This window comes from Amphibalanus amphitrite, unplaced genomic scaffold, assembly GCF_019059575.1.
Source record: "Amphibalanus amphitrite isolate SeventyFive unplaced genomic scaffold, NRLGWU_Aamphi_draft 000383F_arrow, whole genome shotgun sequence".
NCBI lineage: Eukaryota > Metazoa > Arthropoda > Thecostraca > Balanomorpha > Balanidae > Amphibalanus > Amphibalanus amphitrite.
In genome coordinates this window covers 402,131-429,207 of record NW_024881877.1, presented here as the reverse complement: position 1 = coordinate 429,207, position 27,077 = coordinate 402,131, and the positions used below count along the sequence as shown (strand labels likewise).

The window sequence follows — 27,077 nt, the reverse complement described above, 5'->3', positions numbered from 1 at the left end:
TTAGATGAAACAACTTTATTCATTCGCATTCATAAAAGCGCCGTTACATCAGTATGCCCAGCAACAGCCATAGTTCGTGGCAGCATGCCTCATCATCGCCGATTCTTATCGCCTACATTTTCCCATCTCCCTCCCGTCTACTAAAATCCGCTGCCACCGTGGCCCTCCTCTGCTGCCGCTGGCAGTACCGTCCCGCCCTAACCGCGCTGACCGCACGGGCGGCGACACTGGAGGTCCAGCGCGCACGGAGCGCGGATACAAACCAGCGGCTCCTCCTCGCACTGTTCGCCGTAGCGACAGCGCTTGTTGTCGCAGCGAGGCTCCACCACAAATCGGCAGGTGGGAGGCGAGCCGTCGGCCGGCTGCAGCTCGCAAAACTCGTTAGGAGCGATGCATAGGCCGCACGGGTCTGCAATCGGAGCATATCAGCGTCACTGAGTGCAGCACACAAAGCGACTTCAGGCGGACTCGGCGGAATGGTGGAGGGATTAATTAGATTGACCAAATGATTACTTCTGCATAAGTATAACAAAACAGGTTTTACGCCGGTTTTCCGAATAATTGTGCTCCAAAAGGAAAGCAAAAAATATCAGTCAGATAAAATATAGCACAATAATTCAAATGATAAATTGACAAATATACGAATATTCGTATCGGTTTCTTTTTAGCCACACCTCGCTCGTATCTTAGTCAGCTTTACAGGTTAAGCTTACTGGTGCCCTGTTTTATACAGGTCGGCTGCGGCTTGCAGGGCCGGAACCGACACGTCTGCTGCTGAAGAACACAATCGAAGCCGACGAAACACGACGTGGCGGCGCAGGTGGGCGGGCTGGGCAGCACACACACGGACACTCCCTGCCCTCGGTCCTCGCAGCGGTTTGGCGGGTGGCACGGCTGGTTCACGCACAGCGCCGGAGAGCGTGCCGCGGCTGCCGGGGCGGCGGGGAGGGGTCAGTGGCACGGAGTCAGTGTCAGTGACACAGTCAGTGACCAGTGTGCGGGGCACAGGGGCGGGGAGCAGTGCAAGATACAGCTGGATTACATCGTCAGCAGAGACTTTACCATTTCATCATTACTAAGTTAACCCTCGCCCGTAAACGGCGATCTGCCACCTTCGCCCATGCAGGGGGGGGGGGGTTGGTGCGACCCCCCTTTGGCGTTTGAAAACGGAACGTCGTAGAGCTTAGCGGAAAAGACCAACGGATTGCTCTCGCCGAGATCTCGCGATTGGTGGTATATTTTTTGGTCCTAGGTCAACATTTGACCTACTTTTGACCGGTCAAAGGTCAAATTTTTCGGAGAAATAGACTTTCTTCAACTTTCCGCGGCGATTGCGGCAAAACGGTGGAAGATATCGACTTTAAACCTTCACTATCGTGTTCCTTGATCAATTTTCTATCGTTTGGTATGTATTTCGTTTCCCTAGCTCTAAAAATGGCGCGTTGGGAGCGCCGGAAGTCGGCAAGGTCACAGTCGGCGGCAGAAATTCGAAAAATCAAAATTTAAATTTTTGAAATCTGATTGTATTTTTGGATTTGGGAGGTCCATTTGCTCCCTATAGAAGCTAATATTGCTGCATATTCCCATTGAGGTGACAAGAATTAGCAAAATAGTGGTTCGGGCGCTTTTCAAAAATAGTACCGGACGCTGTTCCTCTTGTGACGTCATAGCTCCGTGACCTGACCTGACCCGGTCAAGTTTCTTATACCATATGATAGCCAATACTTGCCCCAACATGCATGGGAAGTTTCATCACGATCCATCAACCGATGTCCGTACCACCGGCAGGAAACCTCGGGCGTTGGCACTCAGTTTGTGAAAATCCGGCCGGAGGCTGTTCCCTTTGTGACGTCATAACTCCGTGACCTGACATGACCCGGTCAATTTTTTTTTTATCAAAAGATGCGCAAGATTTGCCCCATAAGGTACCCAAAATTTGGCGGCGCTGCGCGCCGCCGTTTTTGCACTATTTCCGAAAAGCCTCAGGGGGGGGGGGGTTGCACCAACCCCCCCCTATATGGGCGAGGGTTAAACTATGCTATCATAATAGTCCGGCATGGATAATACGCTGCAGCAATGAAAACGTTGACTTACATAATCCGCAGGCAGCAAAGACACCCAGTACGGTCCACAGCAGCATGGTTATCACTGTGCTCTGGCTATCGGCTGTCTGTCCTGTTCGCAGCAGACAGGCGCTTTATAACCTGTGCAGCAGGGGGAGGGGGGGGGGGGCTGTCACGCCCCCACCGCAGCCGTCCGTCCGACCGACACGCTGCAGCCGGTGACGCACTAGTTTTGCGCAGTTTTAAGCCGTACCCTGATTTAAAGGTCACCGTTGCAACCGTGACATATTACCTAATGCTTTTGAGAATCGTGCAGAACATCGAAACGAGAGACAAAGGATTAGCAAAAATGTAAAAATCTGACGGTGCAAACATCCGCACTTTGTAAATTATGAATGAAAGGAAACGAACGTTCGTAGCATATGGTGTCCGGCTGTGCCATAGCAGTGGAATATCAGCCGTTTGTTTATGGGAAATTCAAATAATGTTATAGGTAGCTTTCTAGGAAAGGAAAAAAGGACAACGTTGATATTCAATAATTGATATTGTATTCCTTATTACGTTTTTTTATTGTAAATTTAGTCCGAACCTTTTGATGGGAAGGATTCACAAGGACAGAGCCACCGCTAAGCTAAGCTTGTTGCGGTGACCCTGTCCTCTACCCTCCGATCGCGCAACTCCAGTTCTATGGCAGAATTTAGAGTCCAAATTTTAATGTGCGCACATAGCCGCGCACGGCCGGTCCCCTCACTGACTTCGCCTGGCTACGGCCTGCCACCATTACCAACCGCCACCATACCAGTCAGGAGGCCCATAAATGTCAAGCGTCCGTCGCGCTTTGAACCCGGACTGTCATAACCGCGAACGCGTGCTCTCACCACGCGGAGCCCAACACTCTACCAACTGAGCTATTTTCAGTGCTATGTCAAAGGGACTATAAAAAACAACAATAAAAAACAATTAGGTAAGGGGAAGTTTTCGCATTTCCTATCAGCTAAATACATCATAAGCACTCGAAAGATTTCACAAAAAGTGTTTTAGAGGTAGGTATGTCAGGCTTTTGTGGTCGAATAAAATTGTAACTGAATGAGGTTTAATTAATGTTATCCAATGGACCTCGTACTTTGCCGAATGTTTTTGTCCAATACACAACATAAAGGCTCACAATTGACTGAATGGTTATACAAATGGAATCTTTTAACCCTCGCATGTGTGCGGCGTTTGCCAGCTTCTAATGTGTAGGGGGGGGGGGTCGGTTGGACCCCCCCTTGCCGTTTGGCCCCTGATTGAGCTAGAGCTTCGCGAAAAAAAACGAGCGTGTTGCCCGTGACGAGAGGAAGCCGATGATACCCAATTTTAAGGTCCTAGGTCATTGGTTGACCTTCCAGGTCAGGTCAATGACCCAAAGTCGGGAAAATCGGGACCTGTTAGAAAGTCGTAAAGTGTGGCTGCTGAGGGGTTTTTCGGGGTGCTGATCACGAATATCGTGTTAGTTTTGATCACAGATGATGTCTTGAAGCATTTAGACCAGGTCGGGTCAGGTCAGGTCAGGTCAACCAGTAGGCGTCGTGACGGGTATTCGTAGTACGTGTCAACCGCCTCTGACAGCTTCGTAACATGTTACGAAGTCACCAAAACTGCTTCGTAAATGTTCAAATGGTTGCTAAATTCGAATTCAGCTCCAAAAACTAGCCTAGAAACATGTAAAACTCGAAAAAGTGAACCGAGGTCACCCGAGGTCACCAAAGGTCAATTTGTATTTGTATTTGTATTTGTATTTGTATATTTAAAATCGCCAACAGACAATAAGTCCACTTAAAAGGCGAAGTCAAAGAGACAGTAAAACAACACACACCCACACACACAACACACACACACCTACATACACACACACACACTGAAGATAAAAACACGTAGGGTTATAAACACAGGAGATGTAAATAAATAAATAATAGCCTAAAAAGCCTAGTAAACAAGAAACACTAAAAGCACAGCGGATGCGATCACGCCGCTTCCAGCCCTTTCACATAGTTTAAAACGTGTCCTCTAAAAGTGTAGAAACTATCGCTAAAAACATCAGCGGGACTTCTAGTTAAAAACACGTTCATGGCCCTCGGTAGTCGGCGCAGAAAACCATCCCCGACGGTCCGTACGCGCCAGGGAAGCTCGGCGAAGAGCCGCTGTGAGCGGGTTGATCGCGGCGGCACATGGAGCGGAAATCTACCAAGGAGGTTAGAAGAACGGATTTTACCGGCCAGGATATTCCTCAGGAAGAGCAGGTCGTGTTGGTTTCTACGGACAGACAGTGATGTAATACCAAAATGATGCAGAAGAGAAGGATAGGACAGAGAGGAACATGGCGAGGATGTGCGGCTATTCAACCACAACAAGAATTTGTGCTGCACACGATCAACCCGCTCTGTGCGGGATTTGGCCGCTCCCGCCCAGACCACGCAACCGTATTCCAAAATTGAACGAACATTGGCATAGTAAGTAACGAGTAACGTATGTTTGTTAAATTTCGATCTCTTAGTCCCGGCCTGAAAGGTTCTGATCATCAGGCCTAGGGCCCTGTTTGCCTGGCATACAATCCGGGACACGTGCGCCGAAAATGACAGCTTGCTGTCAATTGTGACGCCAAGATCTTTGATCTCGTCTACGCTCTCCAGAACAGCGCTGCCAATACGGTAGGTGGTCCGAACGGGAGCGCGCCGCAGAGTCACACTGAATGCTTTACATTTGGCTGGGTTTAGAGACAGACCCCATGTGGCCGACCAGGAGCTCAGCCTGACCTGACCTTCAGGTGACCTTGACACACACGGGAGTAACATCAAATCACATGTTTGAACGTTTGAAACCACGAAAAGCTTGCAAACACGCGGCTAGTGCGAGCCGACATACGCGAAATCGCGATTCCGGCCAAACATGGTCTCGGAAAAGAGGTCACAGGTCAAAGGTCATTTGGGTCAGGGTCATGAAATTTTCAGGGTAGGTGTAAAATTGATCAATGCGAGGGTACTGAAAGTTTCGTCGCCATCGGCCACTTTTTACGCGAGTTATTCGCGAAAAACCATGGGGGGGTCCATCCGACCCCCCTACACATGGGGCGTTCCACGACAAATCGACAAATAAAAAATTAAATTTGCACCCTCATATTTTATTCATCGTTGAAAACTGGTGTAAGGGGTTGTGATGGGCGGGGAAGCCAGCTGTGGCAAGGATTTTTTTCTTCGAACAACGGTTTCCGAGATATAGCCTCGGGCAATTCCTGGAGTTCGCGCTGCAGCCCTATGTTTGGCGGCCTATAACTCAGAAACTATTGGTTTTTTACGATAAAAACTTTATATGGTTCAACTCACAATCAACCAACAAACATTTTGGCTATCTCGGATTTTCAATTTTTGAAAATTTTGATCACCTAACCTTTTGTCCTATTTTTTGAAGAGTGACCTTGATATTTTCCCCACTGAAAGTTGCAATTTTGTCTGATGACGATTAAAGCCTTATCAATTGTCATTCATATGCGATAATAAAAAAAGTGGTTATCGCCCTGCGTTGACCTCAGGTAAGGTCATTTTTATGACCTGTCCATTATTACGAGCGGGAGCGACAGCGAGATCTCGAGAATAAAGCAAGATAGCGACAAGCGGTAAACGTTAAAGGGTACACACGGATAAGGTCTATAATTTTTACTGAGGTCATTTTCAGGTCAGGTCAAAGATGACGTCACAGGAGCTAAAAGGAAGTCAAAATAGCGGCACTATACATATATATGAAGTTTTTCTCGAATAACTTTCAAGGTATCCCAGCTAGGAACAAACTAATAGCACCATCGTGCTCCTCTCGTCGATCCGCATCGAAACATATGTATGTTGACCTCGAAAGGTCGAAAGGTCAAAAGTTTACCTTAGATCACGTGACCTAAGGTCAACTTTTGACCTTTCGACCTTTCGAGGTCAACATACATATGTTTCGATGCGGATCGACGAGAGGATCACGATGGTGCTATTAGTTTGTTCCTAGCTGGGATACCTTGAAAGTTATTCGAGAAAAACTTCATATATATGTATAGTGCCGCTATTTTGACTTCCTTTTAGCTCCTGTGACGTCATCTTTGACCTGACCTGAAAATGACCTCAGTAAAAATTATAGACCTTATCCGTGTGTACCCTTTACCGTTTACCGCTTGTCGCTATCTTGCTTTATTCTCGAAATCTCGCTGTCGCTCCCGCTCGTAAAAATGGACAGGTCATAAAAATGACCTGACCTGAGGTCAACGCAGGGCGATAACCACTTTTTTTTATTATCGTATATGAATGACCATTGATAAGGCTTTAATCGTCATCAGACTAAATTGCAACTTTCAGTGGGGAAAATATCAAGGTCACTCTTCGAAAAATAGGACAAAAGGTCACGTGATCAAAATTTTCAAAAATTGAAAATCCAAGATAGCCAAAATGTTTGTTGGTTGATTGTGAGTTGAACCATATGAAGTTTTTATCGCAAAAAACCAATAGTTTCTGAGTTATAGGCCGCCAAACATAGGGCTGCAGCGCGAACTCCAAGAATTGCCCTAGGCTATATCTCGGAAACCGTTGTTCGAAGAAAAAAATCCTTGCCACAGCTGGCTTCCCCGCCCATCACAACCCATTAGACCAATTTTAAGCAAAAAATAAAATATGAGGGTGCAGGGCACTTGTCGATTTGTCGTGGAACGCCCCACATGCGAGGGTTAACATAATTCTTACCGCCTAGTTTGCCTAGTCCCAGAAGCGTCGCCTGTAGCAGCCCGCAGTACACTCAGCCGCCGCCAGCCGCGGAATAAAAGCGCCTCGTCCGGCTCAGCTGTCAGAGCTGCTCTGCCTTTGACAAGTACACCGAGTGACTGACATTTGAGTATCGAAGGGCTATGACATTAAAAACATTATGATTTCAAAACACGGTCTGCTGTCGAACCTTAGCAAATGACGGTGTAAAAAAGTTGCACAAGCGTTTAAAAGTCGCAACAAAGAGTAGCCAAAGCTGAGAAGCATGCTCTAAACGAGTATTGAGTAGGTACTCGCAATGCTTAGCCCACCACTACATGACCCATCAGCTGGCGAGGTCAGGTCACCCTCGTTCACCGGGAGAGAGGGTGGGTAGACGGCCTCTCCCGCCCTCTCACCGAAGTGGGGATGGCCGAGTCCCGATCCAGCTCGAAGGGCCTCGGACAGCAACTGGCTATAACTGGCTCCTTTGGGAGATCTCGAGTTTGATCGAGCTTGAGGCATTTAACCACTTTAGTTCGTTTTTGTATTTTATTTACGGCAGTAGCGGCGGAAAACCTTCAATTAAGGGGGGGGGGGCACTGCCGTCTTTTGATCCCATTCTTTCCATGCAATGTCCATAGCGCTAATGTTAAAATGCCGAAATCAAAGGCGGGCACGGTGCCCCAGTGCCCTCCCCGTTCCGCCGCCTATGATTTACGGAGCTTGTTTGTTCGGATTTCTTTTTGACATCGCAGTTTTTAATTTATAAGGGATGGGCTAATGGTATAGTGGTCTGGATAAATAGTGTCATGGTGATTGGATTGGTGACTACTCACTAATAGCATACCTATGCAGGTAGACAACGAATCGATAGGTGAGCGATGTACTCGGTTTCAGGCCCGCCACAGACCAAACATTTGGTAAGGTTGGACGTCGTACAGCATCCATCTGAAAGGTACTCGTGGGTAGTTGTACTGACGAGGAAAATGGCTCACTTCTAGGAAGAGGCTAAATCAAAACAACTTAGTTTCTGCATACTTTGGGATTCACTCGACGTTCGTGGTGCTGCAATGGATAGATGATGGGATGTGAACTAATGCATGCCTAGAGCTTTACCATCATTAGATCATTGATAGAGCTATCAAGGAGCTCTCCTTCTGCCAGCTCAACAGTGCGACTTGCGAGATACGTCTGTCACAGTCTATATCCATAAGAAGAAAACCCATAAGTTTAGTGTGTTACCTACTTTCGGCACTCCGTATGTTCAGGGTGTTTGCTACCCTGACAGTCCGTCTATTCGAGGTGTGACGCGGGGCCGCTGTTCCGGCAGCCACTACGTCGGGCGTCACTGCGCGTGAGCTCCCAATTGTACCGGGCAACAGTACAGTTTTGTCCGATCCAGTGGGGGTCAGTGGGCCATCGCCACTGAGGCGGTGACGGCGCTTACGCACGGGGCGCCGGAGCGTGGCGTCGAACATTATGGACCATGGAGAGTTAGCCGGCTGGAACAAACGCAGGCGAACATGAACACATCACAACTTACTTATACATAACTAACCAGCTCATGCAAACATAACTACCGCGCGAAAATATTCATGCATGCTGATGTTACTCCTGTTATTATCTCTCTCAGGTGTCATCTAATTCATCCTTTTTTCCATCGCAGGCATAACCTGCTCGTAGGTGTCGTCGCTCGTAAGTAAAGGTAGGAATTTAATTCCGTTAAACGGATATTAGTGTAATTCAGAGCAATTTTTTTAATCTTTTTAACCTTTCATTTATTCTTAACAGGTACAGATCCTTATAGCACGAAATTAGCAGATAAACGGTACAATTCCTTTCGAATATACACGTCATCGTCATCCTTTCGAATGACCTACATAAGATACGTTATGAGGTCATTACTTTTCGCAAAGTTAGCTTTACTTAGGTACTGAAAGAAAAAAAAAACGCCAGTCACTATAGTTTCAAATGCCGGTTTTCTCGGCAACGCCAACGGTTTTCCGAATAACCTAGCTATGAACTATGAAGTGTGTATTGTAAATCCGTGGAAACCGTGAGAGTAGCGCTCGATTCAGGTTCCCAAGTATGGCCAATTTCCCCAATTCCTCCCTCTAGCGACAGGACCGTAGAAAAGTGTCGACGTGTCCCGCCTTATCGATCAATAGCCGATGTGTTGAGTGGTGTTGCGACTGTGCCTATAAACCCGACCCTGTCGAGAGCTTTGGAACTGATAAGACGAAGTCGGGATAAGCACTGTCAAACAACAATCGGAATCGGCACAAGCGTGAGTGAGGTAGTCACGGTCCTAACTGACCGACAGATTTATTTGCTACACTGAGAGCCGTTTTCTGTCGTGGCTATCCTAGGACGTTGATCCGCTGACGCCATTGTCACGCGAATTTAGCGTTTATTTTGCTATGATAAACCAGAAACACAACTGGCAACTGCCCGGCACCCTGCTCACCTAACTGAAGACTCAGTCAGGCTCTGCTGCAGCCGGTGTCAAGCCGTTACCATGACTCCCAAAACTGCACGTCGAGTCGCCGCCGCAACCCCGCGAACCCACGAACTCTCAAACCCGCGGCGCCAGATGTCGACCGGTGCGGTGTTGGGGTCAGATGCGGTGTCAAAAGTCGGAGCTAACGGCTGTACTCGTGGTCAGACCCTGTGTGTGATCGGGTCACGCTGGCGTCTGCGGTCAGACTCGGGATCACGTTATCTCTGCCGCCATAGTCGCCCGCCGGTGTCGGGGTCACGCTTCCGTCTACAAGCTGCCGTATGTGGTTTTGGTCATGTAGCGTGGTCAGCAGCTGCCTGCTGTGGTCGGGACCAGCTATCCGCGTGGTCGCCGGCATTAGCGTTATCCGGTGAGCGGTCTACCCGATCGGGTCACGCAGTAAGATAACAACTAACGGCCAGAGTCGGGTCACCCTGCCGGTTGGGGTCACACCGTCAGCCGTTGTCTAGGTCAGCTGCCTACCGGGTCGGGTCACACCGCCCGGTAGCACCTGTCACCACCGACACCCGTTAGCCACGCCACGCCACACGACACGGCGACACGCGCCCACCGACAAACCACTTTTTGCCTCCGAGACGCAATTGGCAGGCCAGGCACGGTGGCATTTGACGACGCAGCCGGCGTCACGACAGCGTCCCAATTGTCAGTCGGAAGTGGGGCGAAAAACGCGCACAAGGCGTGATTATATCACGGGGACCCTCCGTGACAAATGATGTCGGTCGTTTATAAAAAGGGTTTGGTCTATGGACCAGCAATACTCGGTACTTCATCATCCAGCCAATGATGGCAAAAAGAAAAACTGTGTCTGTTTAGGCATTGATATTAATGATATGCAAGACGCATTAAAGACAGATTCGTTTATTCAAAAAGAATAAATAGAATGGATTATGAAACCCGCTAATAAATATACCATAAAACTGTATTTCCATGGATGAGATAATACCACCATCCATTCTTATTCGCCGATTGTAGGCGCTTTACCAATTAAAACTAACGCTCATTGCATGATGTTCAGGTCAGTGGTTTTCATCCGGCATATGTAGTTATACCGGTGCAGAGATACGGTCTACCGCCATTCAAAGACCTTTAATAACCGACTGACCATCTTGTATTGAGGCCGAGAACACACATGCGGTCAGAGTGAGAGATCAACCACAGATTGACCGCCGGCGGTACACCCGAGCCACGGATGCACAGTGCAACAATGCAGTGTTCAAGTAAGCTACTCGAATGGTGAACTGAAGCGATGAGCACAATGCAGCGCAAAAACAAAGATGAACACGAGTTAGAGTCTCACAGTGAACAAATATGGTCATAAATGGTGCATAAAATACGATTGATTTTCCATTAGCACTGACAAAATTCGTCGCGAATTGACTAGACAGTTGACGCAAGCAAACAGCTACCTCTGTCGCAACAAAACAAACGGGCAACGGCATAGTAGAACACAGCGGACGGAATGACGAGTTTGTGTTCACTTGAGCCCGCATCGAGATCTGGCCATTTCCACAGCAGCATCAAAGTGCTTCACTTCCTATCACATGGTATCTTCCTTTGGACGGTGACTAGACCAGTAAACAGCAAACACGGCCTGTACTGATATGGTGGCCAGTGAAATAGTGGTACAGTAGTGGTACTGGTACTGTAGTGATTGATATACGGCCAGTGAAAAGTCTGAGCGCGAGAACGAACTCAGACTCAGCGTTGGACGGATTATACAGTGGAGCACAGACACCCCAAGGCGCGTGCCTCGCCAGGCCGCGACGGCAGCGCGCGGGCGGCTGATCAGCAGCGCTCCCTACCGCCGGCGTAGTCGGGCACCTCACAGGGTCATCTGCTGGTAATTGGGGTTGGCCTCCGGCTGCTGACCGAAGTGACCCGACTGCTTGAAGGCGCTGTAGAGCGTGAACAGCACGTGCAGGGACTGCACCTTGGACTTGTACACCGGGATGTCCATGATGCCTGCAACACACGCGGATTGTCACCTACTGAGCAAAGAAAAACAGACAACTGAAGACTGTCTTGAAGACACATTGATACTGATGACTTAACTTATTGGGGGTTTAAAATACCCAGACTGCAGTCATGGTCATCGGCGACCATTACATCATATTTGAAAATGATCAGGTCAACGAAAGCTAAAGCAGGGAGAGGAAAATACACGATCCTTCTTAGCCACTATCACGGTAAAATCCAGCTCCTTCACGCCTCGCAGCCCTGTCTCGGGATGGACGGTCAGGCTCATCCTACTACAGTAGTTCCCATCATAATATGTTCCTGTGCGGCGGGGTGACAATTTTCTTTACTATTTTGAATTTAGTCCTAACATTTTGAATGGAAGGATTCACAAGGACAGAGCCGCGCTAAGCGAAGCTTGTTGCGTTGAGCCTACCCTCTACCCTCAGATTGCGCAATTCCGGCTCTATGGCAAAATTTAGAGTACAAAGTTTAACGTGCGCACATAGCCGCGCACGGCCGGTTCCCTCACTGACTTCGTCTGGCTACGGCCTGCCACCAACCGCAACCATACATGTCAGTAGGCCCATAAATGTCAAGCGCCCGTCGCCCTTCGAACCCGGACAGTTGTAACCGGGAACGCGTGCTCTCACCACGCGGAGTCCAACGCTCTACAGACTGAGTGAGCTACGGGACCGGCATTTGCAAGGATGAGTGACCTTTCCCTCGTGACGGGCTCAGCCTCGGCAGCGCATCAGGCTGTCCGCCCAAACCAGCGTCTCACCATAACTCCTATCATCCTTTTGGTTCTGCAATGGTCTCGCTAGACAAAAGAGCCGGAGCTAAAAAGCAAAGCATCGTAATTTCGCACAATACAGAATCCCAATAATTGGTGTTTTACTTTTGCCTGGAACATGAATTATCATTGACAAGACACAAACACTAGATGAACCGACACCCCTCCCCCGACACTCACTGCAGATGATGTCCACCTAGGTAGCCAGGTCACAGTCGAGAACACCTCCCTATCCCCCCCCCCCTCCGAAACTCACTGCAGATGATGTCCACATAGGTGGCCAGGTCACAGTCGAGTACACCCCCTCTGCCCCAACTCACTGCAAATGATATCCACATATGTAGCCAGGTCACAGTCGAGGTCGGCTGTCGGCAGATGTGTGCTGGAGAGGACCTCCTCAAACTCGGCCGGCCACTCCTGCATCAGGTAGTCGATGTCCGGCATCGGCCTGGGGCAAAACACAGACAATAATTGTTCATTCAAGACTCGCCAGTCGTTTGGGAAATTTTCGAGAAAATAACTATTAAAGGAAAATGACAAAAAAAAAAACGGAGGATTGCGTAGGATCTGAGGACATCTCAGCTTGTCGTTTACAGGCAGTGTAAAGCGCAGGTGTCAAAACAGGCAGACGCGGCGATTATGGCAATTATGACATGCAGACGCGATACGACTACACACACTAGCCAACTATCCTTCAATGTGAAACATTCAGAAGCATTATGGCTCACGTCGCTTCAAGACAACTAAATGCTATTTCGAGGGAAAAAACGACTTAAATCTTACTAAGTCGTTTTTTATACAAAGAAGCCAACTCACTTGTTGTAGTGGACGGACGGAGCCGGTTTGGACCTGTGCAGGTCGCCGATGTCTTTGATCCACTTTTCCACGGCCTTGTGGTTACGGTCGGCGTTGGGCACGCTGGCCACAGTCGTCTGTTTATGCGTGGTGGTTTTGGCGACAGCACGCAGCTGGAGATCCAACACATTCTTATCGCTCTGCTGAGCGCGCGGCTCGTCCAGCACGGACAGACCTGGCATGGCGGGCGGGAGGGTCAGATCGTCCGACAGACTGGTCCCGGGGCGACTCACGGGTCCGGTCCGCCCGGAGAACAGGATATCTCCCGGCGTGGGCCGAGCCGATCGGAGCTCATCGACCGATACTGAGATTAGAGAGGTAGTCGATACGGCGGGAGACGGGACGAGAGGCGGGGGAGGCTGGGTGACGCAACTGAACATCGTGAAATAATAAAAATTTTACCATAGCTGGCTCTGGCCATTCTGTCATGCTCAGTGGCAATACAAAACAATTTGCAGAGTCTGCTACTAAGTTAAACACAACCGACGCAATAAAAAAACTAAAAACCGTCACAGTCACGTCCCGCATAAAAAAGAACATGATCAACCGAGCCCACATAGTGCACTTCATCTGAGCAGCCTGCTCCGTCTCAGCCCATCACCATCCCACTACTCACCAATCGAGTCCGCCTTGCCGTCGGGCCGTTCCACTTTGATGAACGCGTCGATGTCTCCGATGGCCGGGATGAAGTCGGGAATGAACGGCTTCAGTCTGTGCTCAAGGTCGATGGTCTGTGGCGTGTAGCTAGTGATGAACTGGAACATCTGGGCGATCTCCGGTGGAACCGTGAGGTGCTCGTAGTCGGCCGGGTCGTACGCCCTGATCGGAGAAGGGGGGGGGGGGCAAATATGCTAGAGACAGTGGAAGGAGAAAGAGATGAAACATGGTGCTCGCACTTGGTAGTCTGTTGGAACGCACGCTCTGGTGAGAGAGGCATAAGTCACAGCAAATGATCAGGTGAGAAAAAGACTTGGCAGGTGCTTACAGAGAGCGATTAGACGGAAGGCCTGGTCAAAAGCATGGAATTAGATAGACACTGACAACAACACAGATTAGACAGTATGACACACCACCAGCGTAACCCAAATGTCATTAGGTAACAGCATATACCTCTGTATACAGAGGTCTATGATAACAGGTAAACGGGAAGGGGGATGATTACGGCTCGTTGAGGCCGACTTCTTTGAAGATGGCCTGGCCGGCGAAATGCTCGTAGTACTGGGCGCGAGCCTCGTCGATGGCCTCCTCCCGGTCCATGTCACGACGCCAGGAGATACCCTGGGGATAGGAAGGGGAGAGGATTCGGGAAGGGGTTCAGGACAAGGTTCAATATTGTATAAAAACTGTTGGTCAGGGCTCCACACCGCAGGGTAAGGCAGGGTTAAGACGGGACAGGACATTGCAAGACATGACATTGCACGACAAGGAAAGGGAACGAGTCAATTACCAGAACAGTGTTAAGTGATTCAGATCTGACAGAACAGGACATAACATATCAAGCGAGGCTTAACAAGTCGAAACGCCGCCTCCACGTCTTCCCAGTAAAATGACTCAGGGAGCCCAGTGTCGACAACACAACCACCCGACTGCTGCTATCGGCAGCGAGAACGACCTTCTCCACGACTCCAGAACCGAAAGGCACGCACCAGTTTGGCCTCCATCGTCTCCATCATGACGTCCGAGGCCAGCATGTGGACCTCCTTGGTCTTGCTGAAGCCGGTGGGACCCGCCTGCATGCCGAGCTCGTCGAGCAGCTTTTGCTGGTCGGGCGAGATGGTCGGCCCGGGCGGCAGGTGCTGGCGCATGTTCACCTCCATTTCTGGCGACCTGATGAATCCGCCGGTGTCGAACACAGTCAGGGGATACGGCATGGGAACGGGTAGGATAGAGCCTGACGGATTCCGACACAGAACAGACAATGATAACATGAAACTGGGACAGGTGAGGACAAGGGCAATTGCATAATAAAGGAAACTGATTGAGATATGGAGCAAACGTAAAATGTACAAAAAAAAAAATCAGGCTCGATTAAAATAAATTGTCCAAATTATCAATAAACCAAAGGTTGCAGACGGTCCATTCCAATTAAACATTAATTGGCATTCAAAACTGGGAATGCCAAGTGGTAGCTCGTAGGCCGCTCCCACCTCTCAATGGACATGCCGCGCGGCCGCAGCGAGGACGGTGTGGCCTGCGGCGGCGCCTCGGCACGCATCATGGCCTGCACGCGCAGCTGACTGGGAGTTCCCTCAGCCGTCTCGGTCTCAGAAGCCGGCCGGTCGTAGGCCTCCAGCGTCATATTTCCATCATCGGCGATCTTGAGCGTGCCGTAAACGTTGTCTCGCAGCTCCTCGGGAACCGCCTCCGGAGCTGGCGTGCCGTTTTCGTCGAGTACCTCGGCGCCCGAGTCCCGGGCTAGAGTCATGCTGCGCGCGCCGCGTGTGCGCTCAGAGTCGAAGGGCTGCTTGAGCGACCCGCTGGACGCTGGCGGCATCCGGACCTCGGCGGTGCCCTCGAGAGTCATTGTGTCCACTTCATCGGCTCTTTAGTTGCAGGGGAAGAAAAGGGAGGAGACAGGAGTCAGGACAGACAATCTGGTGTCGGATACAGGGCATAGGTAGGTATGACATGATAAGGAATACGGGGATACAGGACACGTAACCGAGTAGGGGACACAAGGTGAAGTACAGTACAGGATACATGAGATAGCTGTTGGAGTAATGGGTACTGGGTGAAAGAATGGTCGCTCACTCTCCTGGGAAATTCTGACCCTCCGAGGAGAACTGACCGTAGCGCCACCTCCCGTACCCTTCTTTGACCGATTCACCTAACTATCACCCCGCTCACCCCTCTGTGACCGATTCACCGAACTATCGCCCATCTCACCCCTCAATGCGCGCGCTCTGGACGTCATCCTCGTCTTCGTCTTCGTCGGCCGGAGGCCCCTCATCAGCGGGCATCTCCTGGGGTCAGCGGGGGGGGGGGGGGGTCGGTGGGGTCAGCGGGGGGTCGGTGGGGGTCAGCGAGAGGTTGGTGGGTGTCAGAGGTAGCCGGGGAGAGCGACGGGGTAGCTTGGGGTCCGGGTAGAGGACAGTCGTGCAGGTGAGAGAGCCACAGGTAATCGTATACACGTAAATTGTATGAACCAAACAGTGCAGTACAACGGAGTACAGTACATCGGATAACGCAGCACATCCGATATACGCCCCAAGCAAAATTGAAAGCTAAACTTAAGCCTGAAACAGACTCTTTCCGCAGTCAGGAAATCGCATGCGAGAGCCTATTCAAATGCATGGAGGCACGTTCGCAGCAATCGCACGCATCTCCCGCATGCAATTGATGCGGGCAGAATTATAATGAATTTGAATAGGCTCTCGCATGCGATTCTCTGAATGCGGAAAGAGTCTGTTTCAGCCTTTAGACTAATTTATCTTTTTTTACACGGTAAGAATAAAGTTAACATGAAATCATCTTACGAATGCGTGGTTTGACGCCAATGACGCACATTCACGGATAAATAATATGGGTTTTAAATAGATAGATTCATAGATAATATGAACAACGAACATTACCAATGTAGTTCTACAGGTAACACGTATTTTGCGGGCGTTTGAGAAAGGTATGGTCATGGAGCTACCAACATAAAAGTCGACGCCCGCGAAGGTAACCAGGCGCGCACTGCATGCAGGCAAAGGGTTACACGTACAAAAGGGAACTGGGGCACACACACACCGCAATCCAGGCTACAGCTAAGTACAAACATCATTGCGTTATGTACAGATGACAGATGACAGATGACTTTTCGGCTGTATCTATAACTCTTCTACAGGAGTAAATTGAAATGTAAGGACTAAGGGTGTAAATATCATATGACACTTCACGGTAAAATACTTAACGGTCATAGTTCAAAACGCCATGTTTACAAACCAAAGCAAGCGGTATAGCAGTCACGCAATGCAGATCAGGCATGAATTTATAATCACACAAATCCATACTTATTTAGCTTTACCAGTTGGCAAGTCAATCAGAGGGCCACCTCGAAACCAACGCTAACAGCAGCGTTATTCGAGAAGAAATAAGCGCTGTTTCACCAATCGGATCGGCAGGGTCAACTACTGCACACATCTACAGAGGTTGGTCAGCAGCAAGGGGCAGCACACACAGGCAGCACACTAGGGTAGCGCACACAGGCAGCACACAGGCATCACACGTGGACCGCACACGGCAGTTCGCCACGGCCAGTTGGCAGTGAGAGCCTAGCGGGCGGCGCCGTCAAACCAGCCACCTCAGTATCAGAGCGCTGGTCGAGGCGCAGCGGCGCGTTAGCCGCCTCCTCTGTGTCCTCAGCACCGCTGCTGTCGGCGCGACCGGCACCATCGTCCTCGGCCGTCGGCCCAGAGCCGGCCAGAAGCTGTCGTCAGTGGGTGGGTACAGAGTACCGATAAAGAGTCACTGAGTATAGACACGAACAGAATACAGACACAGAAGACAGCGGGTACAAAGATGGTACAAAGTGGGTGACAGATACCACAGTCATTACGCACAGACACAACATAATATATGTATGTAAATTGTACAGGCACAATCAGATCAAGAGGTACAGTTACCAGGTACATACAGTCACAACAGCAGATAAGACAGAATAGTCAATGGGTACAAAACTGCAGAGCAAGCACACAGCTACTCCTGCCATTGGGTACAGAGTAAACAGTAACACACAGCAGCTCCCGTTAATGTTTTCAGCCCCACAGCCGCCGTGGCCGTGCCCCGTCACCGTACCTTTCCCTCCATGACAGCCTCCTCGTCTGACATGATGTCAGCGGCCGCCTCGTGCTCAATTGGCGCAGGTCCCTCCGCCCCCAGCGGCTGCTCTACCTCCTCGGGCTCCTGATCCTGCTCCTGTTCCTGCTCCTGATCCTGCTGCTCCTCCGGCTCCGGGGAGCCCTTATCGTCCGCCTGATGACAGAAAAGTGTCACCGGACGAGCCCGTCTTACCGGCGCGGTCTAGCGGCCGGCCGATGATCAGTCACCACGCGAAATGGGGAGTCAATTGTTAACAGTGGGTTACGTTGGAGACAGGAAAACTAGGGCAGCAAGAAGACTGGCTTCATCAATGCAGCTTAGCGCCGACTTTTGTCTTAAACGATTCGGTCGATTGAAAGGCATAGCGAAAGGTCAGCAGAGAGATAAAAGTTTGTTCTTGAGAAAGTATGACACAAGAGGGCCGGCACTGAAGCCGGGATGTACATACAACAATCGAGCCCGTGCGCAGGCTCTGGTGCGGGGCCGAGCGCCACTGACTTTGAAGCGTGCAGCGAAGGCAGCGTGCAATGTCTACTTCAGCGGCTATTGTGGATAAAATAAATCGTACAGAATGAGCGCCAAATTTGGCGAGGATTTCACAGATAGTCAATCAAGGAATCATGATACAGCTAGATAGGAAAGATAAGACCCAGAGAAAGAGGAGTCTGCTGGAGACAGTGAAAAGTATCAAATATTGGCGAGATTAGGTTGGTAGGGCAGCCAATCAATTATCTTCACCCCAAAACAATTAGGTACAAGCCAATTGATATTATTGAAGTTTTTCCCTATCCTTGGAACATCACCATCTGCGGCAAGCATCCCTTTCCTACCAACCAACCACTAAGTATAATCTGGCGTAAATACTTTCAAATCCTACCTAATTGACTTAAAATTTGAGATTGAAGGGTGTTGTCAGCGCTCAAAAATAAGCATTCCTAATTGTGTAGTACAACAAGGAATGTTTACTGGATACTGTGGATAGACCAACAATTGAGTTTAAAAATAGATGCAAGTTCATTTAATACAAAGTTCATTTAAAAAAGCTTAACCCGCGCCCCACGGGGGGGGGCTATTTATAGCCCCCCTCCCGTTTTTCTGCAATAACTTCCAAACCGCTTGACGTATCGACGCCAAAATTTCAGTACCTTCGGCTGCATCAATTTGACACCTTGTGTCAAAATTTGAACTTCGTACCTACCATAGGTCGGCCGGAAATGACGTCAGAGTGACGTCATGTTCGGCCGATTTCGACGCAAAACATTGAACCACGGCAATCGCTCCCAAGAGCTCAGTTTTTAAGCTAGATCCAATTTCTTTGCATGAGAGGACTCAAAATAGACTGCGCTACCAAACTGCTATCTCGGATTTTCGAAATTTTGAAAATTTCGAAAATTTTATATAATAATATTCAAAATTTATATTTTTACATTTTTTTTTTCAAAAATGTTTTGACCTTTCGAAAAAAACCGGAATATATGTGATAGAACGCATTATTATGACTAACCCTAGCAAGTTTTAGCTAAATATCTTAAAAAATCGCCAAGTTATACGCATTATTGCAAAAAATTAACAATTATTAATTTTTTCAAATCAATTTTTCAGCACGAATTCGACATCGTACGCCAATATAAATAGCACCATCGTGTTCCTGAGCTCAAACTGCATCCAATAGACACCTTTTTTGTTGAAAAATTTTAACTTCAAAATTTGACCTTTTTTGACCTGAAAGTGACCTGACCTAAGCTAAATTTGACTCAAAATGACCTCGAATGACACAGACGACATCAAATTCGAAATGTTTGGCCTAAATGGACCATAAAACATGTGTCACGTGACCGACGGATGATATAATATTTTCGTGACCTGTGATGACCTGACCTTGACCTGAAAATCAAAGTACAAGTTTGGTACCCTCAGAGTATCTAGATTCTAGGGCATCTGTTCACGAGTGTGTGAAGCAAAAATGAGCCTGATCTGACTTGTAAGACGGCGGCCAGAGCCCAAAACGTGAAGAAGCCAAAATGCTAATAATTTTTACTTTGACCTGACCTGTGACGTCATCGGTGACCTCGAGGTCAATGAAATTAGGTTTCGCTCGACAGTTTTTCCGGGGCTATCAGACACCGTTTGAATTTTGACGATCGGCCCAGTAGTTTCGGAGTTAGGAGGGGGGCTATGAATAGCCCCCCCCCCCCCAGTAGGGCGTGTTATACGCAGACCCCAGTGGGGCGCGGGTTAATCAACACTGGCTTTTGTGTTTGTAAGTTCCGTTCTGATCCGCGCCTTGCTGACAGCTTACCTACTAACGATACAGTGGCCAATGTCGTCGCACTTTTGCTACCTTTGTTGGGAAAGGAAATAACGAAAGGACAGCCTATTGTAAAAAGCGATAGCAACAATCATGACATTTTGCGCATGCTGTTAAATGTTCAATGAAGCGTCAATGATGCGTGTCAAAACAGCTACTATTTCATCAGATCAGTAGGCAAAATATCAATTATCGAAAAAAAACATCAATCATCAAAGAAAAAATCGTCAATGTAAAAACCCCCAAAGTTGTCACAATGAAGATTGAATCAGCGAATGGACAGCATGGTGACCGGAGAACGGTGTGGACGGAGAGATATTCGGCTCAGTACGATTCCTATCACTGACCCCGAATACATCATTAAGTCAATGTGTATCACAAACGGGTCTTCCTATTCGCTCAGCATCATAGTCCGTTTGTAATACGCATTTACCTTTCTCACGTATTTGGGGCCATTGACTGTTCTCCGGCAGGGCTCCAGCTTAGAGTCGAGTGACTGTCCACTAACGAGTAACGGGGACACATCACGGCGAACTACGTAAGGCTTACTTCAAAGTATTCTTATGCAACCTTACCTTGCATTGAAAAAAAATGTTTAATTAGGTAAAATTTCGACCATAACAAGGTTATTTACAAAGTTACAACAGCTCGAACTAGAGGCCCGTATGTTTTCAAATCCTCAGTTGTTATGCTTATCTATGATTCTAGCTGCGGGACACGATGAAGGGGTAAGCGTTGACTAAATGATCAGCCGATTCAATGATTCAATCTTCAACAAATATGATGCGTTTATACACAGGTACTAACACAAACATGACATGCAGTTTTGAGAGAAGACGGGTTATATACTAAACCTTTTTTGAACCACGTTTAAACAGCTTTGCCGCAAACATCTTTACAGGCCTGTACAGAAAACAAATCATCAGCGGTGTAAAAACGAATAGAAGTCAATAAGAGAGTTATAATAATAAGCATAGCCAGCTACGAGCTAATGTACAAATATGGTAGGTACTTTTCAGTGCGTATGTCGCCGCATCGCCTTACACTAAATGTGTGGAGAGCAAGACACAGGACGATGCAATAGGTCAGTCATTGTAACTAGTTACAAGGTGCGTTCGATGGGCGGCATTCCACGTGTTTCTCGACAACATTCCACAAAACAGTTTTACGAATTTCTTGACCAAAAGTTCCTGTATTTCTCAGCAGCATAGTTCAATATCAAAGTGTTTTGACTGAATGTTGCAATCCTAGGCGCGGGAGGGCATTCCTAGGCATTACGCCACTCAATTCAAGGGCATATCAATATCGGGAATAACGCTCAACATAGCGTCAGCACCGGTTGTTAGACAATTGGACTGGATAATCATCCAGGATTCTGGAGCACTGAACTTCGATCATTGATCATACTGAGCTGCATGCACAATTTCTGTATTTCTCTTCACAAGACTCGGCGAACAAACTAGCTAGATCACGCTACATTACAGGGCATGATCAAGACTCTCAGGCCTAGCAGTCTAATCAGTCTTCTCGAGTCCTTCGAAACCCCATTTAAAGACTGGCTGCAACGCCAGTCGCCTCACTCGGGCACGTTCCACTCCATACCTACACAACTTCAGCGGTTAGGAGCCCGAAGATCAACCAGCCCAGTCCGCATCTTAGTCCGCATCCCAATCGTCCAGAGTGTTGTCACAAAAGTCAGCCCAGTGGGCTCGGGACCGGGTGGCCTTGGATAAACATTACATACTCGTCATCGAATCGGGTGTATGATTCGAATGTAAGGTGCAGCGATTGAAGTTGGCTGAGGTTAAAACTCGTCCATCCACCCGGGCGAAATTTCGAAATTTCGGTGAACGGAGTTACGCTGAACGCTGTGCTGAAATTTCGACGCAATCCGCCCTTTACACTGGACATGTCAATTGTCAACGGTACCTAACATCAATTTTTTCAAGTCTGGAATAAGGTTTACGTTTATTACATTTCGGAACTGAGTATACTCTCATTAGTAGTATCTAATTCATTATTTTGAGCTATATACACACTACACTTATAGGCTGTGGCACACAGTCATGCATTACTATCTGAACTGTACCTACTGGCAGAATAAACTAATAAAGGCACTTCAATTTCAAGAAGGATGGGTGGCAGCCTGGCACTGCTAACAGTACGATGCCTCTTGCTGGCACCAAGTAGGTGTTAGTGCTTCAGTTCACTGGCAGATCCAGGGATCGGAGTTTGGGGCAATTGCCCCCCCCCATGGCACCCATCATCTATGAAAATTTACAGTTTATCAAGAATAGAAAGAAAACAAATCAACTTTTATTGGGAAAAGTTAGTTTTGTAGGTACTGTGCAGGTCGCAGGAGTCTGTGAGGAAGTTAAAATTTAAATCTGAGTTTTTTATTTTTATTGGAGAAAGTCCTTGCGCCTTGCGGAGTATGCTATCAGCAGCATCTGAGACTGCCTGGATCTACATGCACATACTTGCCAAGTTATTTATGAAATATGATTCCAAGCAAATTGATTAGCTTGCACTGGTACCGAACTACTGACTACTGGTACTGGGTACCTAGCACTTAGCAGCAGGTTGCATTGCACAATTAAGGGCCCTGTTTCACAGCACAATGCTACTGAGAGCTATGCGCATAGACACCCATATAGGGTTTTCATGGAAACATCAACAAACTCGGATGCTCACAATGCCAGAGCGCCAAGGTGACTTTGTCTCAAATGCTGGCTGCTGCACCAAGACAGTAGCACAGCATAGGGCACTATAGCATTGGGACAAGAAACCTGAAACAGGGCCAAGGAGCATTTTTTCTACAGATTGAATTACTAAGACATCAAGGTAGTCGTAAAGCAGGCGTCACACTTCCGTGTATGATAGCAATAAGGTACATAGAGTTCTATAGCCTTGGTACATACCTTCCTTGAAGTTGAAGTTTGGAGTAGGATCAATGTATTATGTCAATTGCTCATTTATACTATTGGTCTCAACCAAGTCAGCTCTCAACATCCGCCTTGACCTTGGCTTTCGCTCTTCCAATTCCAGTTCAATTTCCTCTTATTTTACAATGAGAAAAACGAAGCATACCAGTTGGAGCATGGACCAATAAACTCAGCGCAAAAATCGGTGATAAATCGTTATATAGGGCCTTGCAATTCGCATAAATCCCGAAATCTTTTCACAAGTCGATGAGCTTGGTGGCCACTGTTGCAAGGCCGTATAAGTCAGGGTATATACTGTTGTTGGTGACGCAGCAGACAACAAGGGAATGTTTGCAATTATGAAGCACTTCCGACAATTTCTGTTCAAAAGCAGGACTAGCAAAGTGTACCAAAATGACGTCTGTCAATTCAGCAGCAACGAATATCAACCTCACAGCAGCATATTTCGGGGTGTTTCAATTTCGCTCAAAATTGGTATGTAGGGCCTCCTCGATGCGCTGATTCCGAAAATGTACTTCTTTGAGGTGGTATTTTCCACTGTTAACCCGCGCGGGGCTGGGGTCTCCAGCCGAACGCGCGGGGCTGGGGGGGTAAATTTTACCCCCCCTGTTATCTCCCGAACTAATGGTCCGATTTGGAAAATTCAAACGCCAATCGAAAGCTCTCATCACGAACTACTAAAAACATGTACTTAATTTAAAGTTTGAGGTCAAGGTCAAGGTCAGGTCAAGGGTACAAATTGCAAGTTTCTATATCGGCCTTGCACCGTAGTTGCCGAAGAATGGAGTCATGGACTGAGACTGATCGCCCAAAACGTGTTCTTAGGCTACCAAGACAATATTCGTTGCATACAATATCATTCAGAGGTCAAGGTCAAGGTCAGGTCAGGTCAGGTCAGGTCACCAAAAAACAAAATATAGAAAAGGGCATGTGCGACTCATGTTTTATGGGTCATTTTACTCATAGAATTCAATAAGCACACTCAATAAGTGATATGGACCATCTCTGGATGAATTTCAGGTCGAGGTCAGGTCAAGGTCAGGTCAAGTGAGGTCAAATTTTGAAGTTGGTTGTTAAGGCCTAAAAAGGTGTCTATCTGATGCAGTTTTTCACGGCGAATCGAATGGTGCTATTTTTGTTTCCGTACGAGGTCTAGAACTTCCAAAAAAGTCATTTTTCAAAAAATTTGTGTGTCGTGACGTCATAAAATTTTGAATAACTCCCACATTTTTGAACCGATTCTTCTAAAATTTGGTATGTAGGTGCACATAGACCACTTCTCTGACATATATTCCGGTTTTTTCGATAGACTCAAAATTTTGGATTTTATAATGATTTTCCCAAAAAAGTCAGTTTTTTGAAAAAAATTTAGGCCAAAATCCAAAATTTTCAAAAAACCGAGATAGCCATTTGATAGACAAAGTAAAATTACGTATAACCTTTTTTGTTACGTCTTGATTCCTTTAAAAATGAAGATGTTAGCGGCGTTTGAACTTTTGCCGTTTTTGAGGCGAAAATGGCGAACATGACGTCACTAAAACGTCAATTTCTCAAAAAAATTTCCGACGGATTTCGCTCAAATTTTCAGGGAACGTGTCAAATTGATGTAAGAAAAGGTACTGAAAGTTTGGCGGCGCTGCGCGCCGCCGTTTTTGAGATATCGCAAAAATTCGCGAGGGGGGGTAAAATTTACCCCCCCCCCCCAGCCCCGCGCGGGTTAACGAGTTAACGGCCAATTAACATTTTAAGGGGAAACGGCGGGGTCTTTCGATTTGGCTCAAAATCGGTACCTATATATAGGGCCTCCTCAATGCGCTGATTCCGAAGATGTACCTCTTTGGGGTGGTAGTTTGCACCGTTAACCCTCGCTGGCACAGGCCATTTCGCGTCCTTCGACGGCACAAAGGGCACGTAGGCATAGGCGCGGGAGCCGGGGGGGCAGTGGGGGCAGCTTGCCCCCCAACTCTGGGGCCGTGGGGGCGGTGCCCCCACAGCTTTGAGACGGAATACCACACTTTTTTTGCAAATGTTTTCTTTTTTGTTGAAAAAGCCGAGGGATGAAAAACAAGTGGCCTAAAACCGGTGAGAAAACTAGATTTGGGGGTACCCTAGGTTGATCTCTATTATGGTGTGCCCCCCCAGTCGGAAAGTAGTTCCCGCGCCCCTGCACGTAGGTTGGTACCTACGAGTACGACCCCCCTCGCGTTTCGCCCCTGATCGAGCTAGAGCTTCGCAGAAAAAACGAGCGTATTGCCCGTCACAAGACAAAGCCGATGATACCCAATTTTAAGGTCCTAGGTCATCGGTTGACCTTCCAGGTTAGGTCAATGACCCAAAAGTCGGGGAAATCGGGACCTGTTAGAACGTCGTAAAGTGTGGCTAGGGGTTTTCGGGGTGCTGATCACGAATATCATATTAGTTTTGATCACAGATGTATTGTATTGTATTGTATTGTATTGTATTGTATTACCTTCATGGACAATCCACGCGGGGCGTGGCGATTACAGTCCAGAGTCTGAGTCGGGCACAAACAAAAACATGCGGGGACAAGAAACACAGGCATACAGATTCAATCGCTGGACATTCGCTCTCTCTATATACAAACGGACGATTCAAGACAGCACACCGCACACGGATGTCGCACCTCCTTCCCCTGACACGGGTCATCGTCGGGCGGTCGCCATCGACGGACAGGCTGCAGCCTTGGCCGCACGGGCGAATTGGGCGGGGCGCTGTTCGATGACACCGGGAGGCAGACTGTTGAGTAGCGCCGCGGCCCGGTAGCCGAATCGTCGCTTGCCAGTCTCGAGCCGCGAGCGTGGAAGGTGGAAAAGGTGGTCCTGTCGAGTGGATCTCTCTCGCGCGTCACTGTTATTCGTGAAGATGGCAGCTAGTGCTTCGGGCTCGCCGTTGCTTGTTATTTTCTGCGCAGTTACCATGGTTTTAACATCGGCCATAGCTTTCGGAGGCATCCATCCGAGTGAATCGCGGAGGCCGGAGACGTGATCGAATTTCCGGCGGCCGAATATGACCCGTGCTGCAAAGTTTAGAATTTTTTTGGAGTCGGTCGAAGTTTTTCTGGGAGCCATTTCCATATACAGTGAGGCAGTACTGGACGCGCGAGATGACGAGTGCAGTCACGATCGTTTTGAGGATACCGTCTGGGAGGCAGTGTCGTGCGTGGGAGAGGCCGATCAGTACGCCCATGCAGCGACGGCTCAGCTCGGCCACGTGTGCTTCCCAGGTGAGTGCGCCGTCGAATACAACACCCAGGTTTCCCACCTGCGCGCACGGCAGGAGCTCAGCGTCACGGAAAGAGATTTTGAAGCGAGGCAGGTTACGTAGGTTTTGTCGGCTACCGAATACCATCAGTTGAGTTTTAGAAGCGTTGACTTTCAGGGCGTGTGCGCAGAACCATGCGTTAAGTGACTCTAGCGATGCCTCCATGCGCGAGATGAGACTACTGATGTCGTTGCGTGGGCCGCTCACAAATATCTGGGTGTCGTCTGCGTACTGATAAGCGGTGGCGTCTCCGGCAAATAGTGAGAGGTCGTTGGAGAATATATAGTGAAGAGGAGGGGACCCAAAGCCGAACCCTGGAAAACTCCTACGGTGTTTGGGAGCGGTCGAGAGGTTATCTTACGGCCGGTTTTGTCTTTCAGGGATACACTCTGCGTGTGTCCCTGAAGATAAGCGGAAAACCAGGAGGTCTCAATACCGTAGATTTGGAGCTTTTTGACAAGGAGTTCATGGTCAATGACGTCAAAACATTTGCTAAGGTCTATGAGGCATAGCATTGAGATCTCACCCCTATCGGTGGCGGCAAGGATGCTATCTGTGACTGACAGCAGTGCAGTCTCAGTGGAGTGTCGGGGGCGGAATCCGTGTTGGGTAGACGAAAGAAGGTGGTTATGGGTGAGATAGTGATAGAGCTGCTGATGGATTACACGCTCGATGATTTTCATGATTACGGGAACTAGGGAGATCGGTCTGAAATTGCTGGGGTCAGATGGGTTGCCAGACTTGAAGATCGGTTGAACGATAGAGTGTTTCCAGGGGTCAGGAATGTCGGAACGGGTGAT

General features: G+C 48.3%; 2 protein-coding genes across 3 annotated transcripts; both read right to left on the bottom strand.

Moving 5' to 3' along the window:
- LOC122390140 (sushi, nidogen and EGF-like domain-containing protein 1) lies at positions 1-7,077 on the bottom strand. Its single transcript, XM_043382817.1, has 4 exons — positions 6,812-7,077; positions 2,095-2,204; positions 714-929; positions 1-409 (listed from the first exon to the last, which is right to left on the bottom strand). Exons 2-4 carry the CDS (start codon positions 2,138-2,140, stop codon positions 198-200), a joined length of 474 nt encoding a protein of 157 aa, XP_043238752.1. The 5' UTR covers positions 2,141-2,204; positions 6,812-7,077; the 3' UTR covers positions 1-197.
- Positions 7,078-10,422: 3,345 nt separating this feature from the next.
- On the bottom strand, positions 10,423-23,513 carry LOC122390116 (intraflagellar transport protein 46 homolog). 2 transcript variants are annotated; one of them, XM_043382776.1, is made up of 11 exons: positions 22,972-23,391; positions 17,719-17,895; positions 17,225-17,350; positions 15,826-15,902; positions 15,087-15,482; positions 14,586-14,766; positions 14,102-14,217; positions 13,556-13,758; positions 12,901-13,114; positions 12,405-12,532; positions 10,423-11,294 (listed from the first exon to the last, which is right to left on the bottom strand). In XM_043382776.1, the coding sequence occupies exons 2-11, from the start codon at positions 17,749-17,751 to the stop codon at positions 11,155-11,157; spliced, it is 1,614 nt and encodes a 537-aa protein (XP_043238711.1). In that variant the 5' UTR covers positions 17,752-17,895; positions 22,972-23,391; the 3' UTR covers positions 10,423-11,154. The 2 variants fall into 2 exon arrangements, with proteins under 2 accessions (XP_043238711.1, XP_043238712.1); XM_043382777.1 differs by lacking the exon at positions 17,225-17,350 and having other exon boundaries at positions 22,972-23,513.
- Between the last annotated feature and the right edge of the window lie 3,564 nt (positions 23,514-27,077).